The sequence below is a fragment of the Acomys minous genome (genome assembly GCF_964271855.1).
Source record: "Acomys minous genome assembly, chromosome: 7".
NCBI lineage: Eukaryota > Metazoa > Chordata > Mammalia > Rodentia > Muridae > Acomys > Acomys minous.
The window spans coordinates 53,988,791-53,996,767 of NC_140488.1; the positions used below are offsets into that span (position 1 = coordinate 53,988,791).

Consider the following 7,977-nt stretch of genomic DNA (forward strand, 5'->3'; position numbering starts at 1 on the left):
GGTGAAATGGACCGAAGGAGGACGTCCGAGGGGGTGGGCGGGGAGGGAGGCATGGGGGTGGCGGGTTTAGGCGGGGGACCAGGAGCAGGAATGGGAACAGGATGATGGAAAATATGATTAGGCCCAACCACTGCAGTGCCCTTATTGGGTACCTTTTTCAGGAGGTGTAACCTGAACGTAAGTCCAAAATCGTACTCTGATTTATAAACACGGAGGCCCCATTTAAATCCACGACCCGTTTAAATGGCACGTTTACCGGGCTCAGTGAAGCGAATGGTCAGGGGGTTGTACCAGCCATTGGTGACTGAACGAGCTGCATTGCAAAGGTCTTTAACGGCCTCACCATAGGGCTGAGGATGAACCCAGGAATCAACAATGATGTAGTCCCAAGAAGAGGATGGCTTCCAGTACGTGTCGCCAGTGGTCTCACACCCCCAAGAGGCACAGTAAAAATCTTGGGCCCCACCACAGCGGTGGTTATCAGGACGGGGCCGATGAGAGGGTCCCGGGCAAACATAGAGTCCTCCGGCCCAAGCAATCCCATCCTGGTGTAAGGTTTTGTGGAGCATGATGCGCTCCAGGTCATTACGGCAGCCGGGACTGGGACCACCAACCGAGCAAGAGAAAGGGGGCGTCTCCTCGGGAGCCTTAGGCCAAAAAATGTCTTTCACGCCCCAAGAAGAGGGGCCTCCCAGGGCCAGGGCACAGAGGTCAACCTGTAAATCGGGCCACTGGGGGTTAATGCCCTGAGAGGAGGAGGAATTAACAATATCTCCCGCTTGGTTAATAATGACCCAGGTAAAATTATAGATTGTATAAGGCTGAGGTTGGCGCAGGAATGCGGCGAGAATCACTTCAGGAAGGCAGAGGCAAAGGAGCGACGCGGTGAGTAGCAACATGATGAATCGGCGGTATCTTTTTTATCCTAAGAAAGAGCACAATTACATCTTTTCCTCAGGGGAGTTCCCTGGGAGAGGGGGGTTAAAAGGTTTGACTAGGCGCTCAGATAACCAGCGCGCATTTTGTTCTTTCTGATCATAAATGCAGGCATGACCTTTGCCCCAAATAAGGACTGGGTCGGGTCCATGCCATCGGTGGGTCAGTGGATCCTTCCACAGAGCCTTGGCATAGGTGGAGGAGGTGGAGGAGTGCCAAAGGCGATCGGCCGCCGAATGGCCAAGATCATCCTTTTGTAGAAAATTTAGGATGAACAATGCATGATTGAGAAGCAGGCGAGGCCCTGCTGTAGAGGGATATAGGATTCCTTTGGAAAACTGTAATTTATTAAGCATTGTTTTAAGTGTCTGATGGGCCCTCTCGACAATTCCTTGTCCTTGGGGATTGTAAGGTATCCCCGTAACATGTTTAATCTGTAGTTGGGCACAGAAGGACTTGAAGGCAGAGCTTGTATACCCAGGGCCGTTATCAGTCTTTAATGTAAAGGGTTTGGGGGCAACAGTAAGGCAATACAAAACATGATCAATAACATCTCTAGTAGACTCTCCATCGTACAATAAGGCAATACAAAACATGATCAATAATATCTCTAGTAGACTCTCCATCGTACAATAAGGCAATACAAAACATGATCAATAACATCTCTAGTAGACTCTCCAGCGTGCGGAGAGGCGCAAATAAATCCACTAAAAGTATCTATAGACACATGAATATACTTAAGTTTCTTAAAAGAGGAGAAATGAGTAACATCCATTTGCCAGACCTGTCCAGGCATGAGGCCACGAGGGTTGACTCCCGTATGTGGCTCGGGAAGAAAGGTGACACATGCTTGGCATTCTTTAACAATAGCCCGGGCTTGTTCCCGAGTGATGGAGAACATGTGGCGGAGGCTTTGGGAATTAAGGTGGTGGAGGGCGTGAGCCTCCCTGGCCATAGCAACGGGGTCGCTGGCGGATGGAACGGCCAGCCCTGAAAGCAGGGGGCACGTGGCTGAGTCCACCTGGGCATTAAGTGTAGTCAGAGGCCCTGGCAGGGTAGAGTGAGCGCGAATATGACCAACGAAAAAAGGCTGAGAGCGCAAAAGAATAAGCTGTTGGATACGGGAGAAGAGAGGGGAGGCATTAGTAGCAGGCTTAATACGAGGAACCGTCTCGAGGAGTGGAACAGAGGACGCGACATAGGCACTATCAGTATATAGATTAAAGGGAGTATGGGGAAGCAATGTAAAGGCGTGTGCGACAGCTTCCAGCTCAACAAGCTGAGCAGAGGTATGGGGGGTTTGTTTTTGCAGGATAGCTCCGTCCACAGAGAGGGCAGCAACCCCGGTAGAGGAGCCATCAGTAAAAACCAGGGAAGCTTGGGGGAGGGGTCTGGAGCGGGTGACTCTCGGGAAGATGACAGGTTGTCGCTGCAGGAATTGAATTAGTTTATCTGGGGGATAATGATTATCTAATAGGCCGCAAAAAGAAATACAGGAGACTGCCCAATCATCTGAATTTTGAAAAAGCCACCTTATTTGTGTGGCCGAGTAAGGCGTGATAATAGAGTGAGGGTCCCTTCCGAAGAGCCTGGTGGCCGCTTCCTGCCCCTGCCGAATGAGAGACGCAACCAGAGTAGGATAAGTAGGAAGGACCTTAGTGGAGGAGGAGGGGAGATGAAGCCAAAAGAGAGGGGTCCGTTGCCAGAGCAGTCCTGTGGGGGCAAAGAGGGAAGGAAAAATTATGAGCGCGAAAGGCTGGGTAGGGTTAGTAAGGGGAGGGGGAAGAGTGAGCAAGGTAGAGGAGGAAAAGGTTGGCGCCGCGCGGAGGAGGCCATCATCGGAATGATGTCGAGCAGCCTCCTCCTCAAGGGTGGCAGCAGCATCCGGATCCAAGGGCTCATCTGGGGCCTGAGAAAGGAAAATGGCGGAATGGCGGGAGGCGCGTGAAGGGGCGAACAGGAGAGGTTGGCGGACTGGACCGGACAGAGGGTGTCCTTTTTGGGGGAAAAACAGGGGCACAAAGTGGTGAACACCCGCGTTCCATAGCGGAAATGGGGTCCTCATAGGTGGGAGGAAGCGACGGATACAGACGGCGGGGGGAAGGGGAAGGCTTGGACGCAGGCGCAGGGGAAAGATTTTTTAAGGGCTCCGAGGATGTAGGAAGAGAGGAACCCTGCAAAGAGGAACAGGAAGGAACACGAGAAGGAGGGAGAGATTCGCGCAGGCAGAGTTCAGCCACGGAGAGGAGCTGCCTCTCTCCGCTTTCGTTTTCGCCGGACTCAATTATGTCCCGTATAAGGCCCCAATAAGAAAAAATACTGTTCGACACCGCTGTATTACCATCTTTTTTAATAAGTGCATTAAGCTCACGCCCCACCTTCTGCCACTTTTCAGAATGAATAGTAGGTCCATCAATCATGAACCAGGGACAGGTCTGGTCAATAAAAACAAAAAACTCAATCAAATGTTTCTTTTTTACCCTAATACCTCTCTCTCTGAGTACGTCCTTTAAGCCTTTTATGAACTTTGCTTCCTTGGACAGCGAATGGCCCATTCTTGAGATATGCGAACGGATGACTCACCTAATGACGAAGCCGGCCGGGCGAGCTCGGCTGGTCATGAAAACTCCTGTGGACCGGTCCCTTAATCCGTTCGGGAAGAAACCCGCACCTCGAGTCCCACGTCGGGCGCCAGATTAACTTGTCCATGTAACGATAACTAGTCCACCGACCAGTCCAGCTGGTCAGTTATTGGGGGGCCGAGGGGGGTCGCAACCTGTATTTAAAGAAATGGGCGAGAGAGAGACATAGAGCTCAAGCGAACAGTTGCTTGTCAAGAGCCCGTTTATTAAAGGTAAGGGCAGGCTTTTTAAAACCTGCTTTAGTGAGGGCGGGGGTACGCAAGGAGAGTAGTGGAAAAGTACAAAATCTTCTGGGTTGAGCCCCGGGAACATTAGCAAGGGGAGGGGTCTTTCAGGTGAGACAAAGCAGGATATCTCTGTGGTTATCTTAGGATCAGATCGCTGTCTTCTCAGGACTAAGCCGGATGCCTTGCATACCTAATGAGTGGCCCAGCAGGATGTTGGCTGCAAATACTGAATGGGTGGAGGTCGGCCTCAGGCCTTTTGGTCCCTGGCAAATTTTATTTTGCTTTAATGTGAAATACAGAGATAAATACCCATTGTATTTGAGCTGTCTCCTTATTGACATTATTTTTATGAGAGGAAAGATATCTAATATTGTAAGACCCCCAGCACGGCGGTCTTAATGTGGAGACCCCCACCAAGAACCAGCGAGACCAAGGTTTCGGTTGCAACACGCAAGAGGCTTTATTGTAGGGGGACGGGTACCCGGGCGTCTCAGTCTCTGGAGAGGCTGGCGCGCCGAGTGAAGGGGAGGAGACCCTTTTATAGGGTGGAAAGCAGGAAGCAGGGTTACAGAAGCGAGAGGCATAATTACAGGGTTTTGATTGGCTAATTTGATGCGGCTAGATTTAGCTCTGGTCAGGGCTTTTGGAATCAGGAAACGGTTGGGCTATTTTTACCAGTAGCTTACTCACAGATCATACATCCTGTTGCCCCAGGGCAGTTTCCCATACATCCTGTTGCCCCAGGGCAGTTTCCCAGAACCGTTTGTGCAGGCCTTGTGAAATGGTGGGTGACCACGAGTCTTGTGACATCTGCGAGCCTTGGGACATGGTGGTATTTTTCCAGTCTGGGCCTTTCAGGTGACCTCCCTGAACTATTGTACAGCCTTACAAAATAGCATTACACAAGCCTTAAACTATTTGACTAAACAACATTTAGAAATGGGGTCTTTCATTCCCCTCTTTTTCTATGAACTAGAATGGAATCTTTCATTCTATTTCAGTTTCCATTTCCTGCCTCAGGCGATGGTATTGTTGGGTGAGGACCATCCCCTGGATTATGGATAACCTATCTTTCATGAATTGGACTAATCTGTTGAGGATGTAGGGTCCAAATAGGAGAATCAGGAGTATAATAATAATTGGTCCCAGCAGGGAGGAGACTAGGGTGGTAAACCAGGGGGACCCAAATTTTTTTTTCCTGGTTTGGCCTGTCATAGCTACTGTTTCTTTTTACCGTGATCAGATCCCAGGTGGAAGTAGGGTTTCAATGAGCCTCACCAGTAGTTTCACAACCCCATGCAGCACAATAGAAATCAGAGGTCCCCCCACACTGGTGTCGAAGCTTCTAACTGTGGCCCTGACCAGGGCAAACATAAAATTCTGAGGACCGGAGGTTGGCCCGGCAGAACTGTCCTGAGCACCCGAATGTGCTCCCTATCCCACCCGGGACGCACTATTTTTCAGCCAGTGGTTTAGAGAGGTCTGTGTGGTCGGGGAGATCCCAGGTGAGCGATCCAGCCACCAACTTACAAATATCTGGCGTTAGATCCGGCCACCAAGTCCATGGGGGGGGTGCACTGTAGTGATCGACCAGACAGTGTTCCCCTCCTCATTGATCACCTTCCAAGTCTGTTGTATCGGGGCATGAGGGTTGTTGTCCTGACTCAGGGTCGTGTCCGAGGCGCAGACGCAGCTTAAGAGGATTATCTCCAATCTCAAACTGATGAGGAACTGTAGGGTCTCCAACGGCATAAGCGTTTTTTAGCTGTTTTCAAATCTCTCGCCTGATCGTCTCGAGAGCCTTTAAACGGGCTAAAAGATGGGTGGAAGGCACAAAACTGTCATCAGGACGCACTACACTTTCTAGGATTTTAAACAGAGGTGGTGGTGCACCAAACAGTATCTCAAAGGGTGTCAGTCCCAATGGTCCAGGCGTGTTCCATACCCGGAACAAGGCAAGGGAGAGAAGGGCTGTCCAATTACCCCCACCGGTCTCTAAGGTCAATTTTGTTAAGGTCTCTTTTATAGTTCTATTCGTTCTTTTTACCTGTCCTGAGCTCTGGGGTCTATAAGCACAATGTAATTTCCAATTTATCCCCAATTGTCTGGCCAGTCCCTGACTTACCTGGGCGACGAAGGCAGGCCCGTTGTCTGACCCAGTTACCTTAGGTATCCCAAACTGGGGAAGGATTTCTTTAAGTATCTTCTTGGCCAATACATTTGCCGTTTCTTTTTTTCGTGGGAAACGCCTCGACCCACCCCGAGAAGGTGTCTATGAAAACTAGAAGGTATTTATTACCATATCGGGCCGGTTTGACTTCAGTGAAATCAACCTCCCAATAAGTTCCAGGTCGATCTCCCCGCAAGCGCTTTTCTGCACAGTGTCTGCTGGAACCGGCATTAGTGAGAGTGCAAGCCTTGCAGTTTTTTACCAGATCCTCTGCTGTCTTTTGTAGTCTGGGGATGTGATAGGGAGACTTATTGACCAGTTCTGTCATCTTCTTGGGCCCTAGGTGGGTAAGGCGGTGTATACTAGCCAGGTATTTTACCCCTCTTTCTCTGTGAGGATTTTTTTTTTTTTAATGTCTTTGTCAGCTGAAGTCAGCAGCCCACGTTGTCTATAAATCACTCCATGGACATGAGCTGTTGCGAAAGCATACCAGCTATCAGTGTAGATATTGATAGCCTTTTTCTCCGCCAGTCTTAGTGCTTGGGTCAAAGCAATAAGTTCAGCTTTTTGGGCCGACGTTCCTTCTGGTAAACTGCTGGCCCAGATGACAGACTTCCCGTTCACTACCGCTGCCCCAGCCCTCTGCTTACCTGCTACCACAAAGTTACTTCCGTCGGTGAACCAAGTTTTTACCCCAGGCCACGGCTGGTCAGTGAGGTCTGATCGAGTCCCTGTTTCTTCAGCCAGTATCTCTTTACAATGATGAACTGGGGTCTCGCCAGCTTCGGGTAGCAAGGTGGCAGGGTTAAGGATGGCGGGCGGAGCGAAGGTCACCTGCTCTGTCAGCAACAAGCACTGGTAGTGGGTCATCTGGGCGTTGGTCATCCAACAGTCTGGTAGTTGTCTGATAATGTTCTCGAGGGCGTGGGAGGCCACCACTATCACATTTTGGCCCATGGTTAACTTATCAGCATCTTTTACCAATACAGCCGTTGCTGCTATCGCCCGCAAACAAGAGGGCCACCCACTGGCCACAGGGTCCAGTTTTTTTGACAGATAGGCCTCTGGGCTCTTCCAGGGTCCTAGAGTTTGGGTGAAGACCCCCCTGGCAACTCCCTTCCGCTCATCGATGTACAGAGTAAAAGGCTTGTTCAGATCAGGCAGTGCTAGGGCAGGGGCTTCTAGCAGTGCCTTTTAAGGTTCTCAAAAGCCAATTGGTGTTCCTTAGTCCAAGTGAACTCCCCCCTTTCTCTTGCTAGAGGGTATAATGGGGCCGCCAGAGTGGCGAACCTGGGAATCCAAAGCCTGCAGAATCCCGCGGTCCCTAGGAATTCTCTTACCTGGCGAGGAGTGGTTGGGGTCGGGATCTGAGTCACTGTTTGTTTCCTGGCTTCTGTGAGCCACCGTTGTCCGTCTTTCAGGGTGTATCCCAGATATGTCACTTCAGTCCGGCACAGTTGTGCCTTTTTGGCAGAAGCCCGATACCCCAACTCACCTAACTCAGCCAGGATTTTCTGAGTCCCAAGCTTGCATTTTTCACGGGTCTCTGCAGCCAATAGGAGGTCATCTACATACTGTAGAAGAGTCACCTGGGGATTATTAGCGCAGAAAGGGGCAAGGTCCCGATGTAGGGCTTTATCAAATAGGGTGGGGGAGTTTTTAAACCCCTGGGGCAATCTCATCCACGTAAGCTGTCCAGTTTTTCTGTTTTCAGGGTCTTGTCATTCAAAGGCAAGCAGGGATTGGCTGTTAGGGTGCAATCTCAGACAGAAGAAGGCATCTTTGGGATCAGGTGGCAGTGTTTAATCTTCTCTGGGTCTCCTTGGCCCCTGCCTTCTGTTGTCGCCCAGGTTCCCTGTCTGCCTAGGCCTGCCTGTTCCCTGACGCCTTCCTTCTCCTACCACTGCGGCCAGTACTCTCGTCAGATTCTTTTCCTGCCTTTTTTTTTCTTCATCCTCAGCTCTCTCTTTCTTTCCTCTTTCCTCATCCTCAGCTCTCTCTC

General features: G+C 50.5%; 1 protein-coding gene across 1 annotated transcript; it reads right to left on the bottom strand.

Moving 5' to 3' along the window:
• Positions 1 to 6,007: 6,007 nt before the first annotated feature.
• On the bottom strand, positions 6,008 to 7,507 carry LOC311601526 (uncharacterized protein). Its single transcript, XM_084789022.1, has 3 exons — positions 6,626 to 7,507; positions 6,238 to 6,262; positions 6,008 to 6,077 (listed from the first exon to the last, which is right to left on the bottom strand). Coding segments are annotated over exons 1-3 (333 nt in total). The 5' UTR covers positions 6,933 to 7,507; the 3' UTR covers positions 6,008 to 6,076.
• Between the last annotated feature and the right edge of the window lie 470 nt (positions 7,508 to 7,977).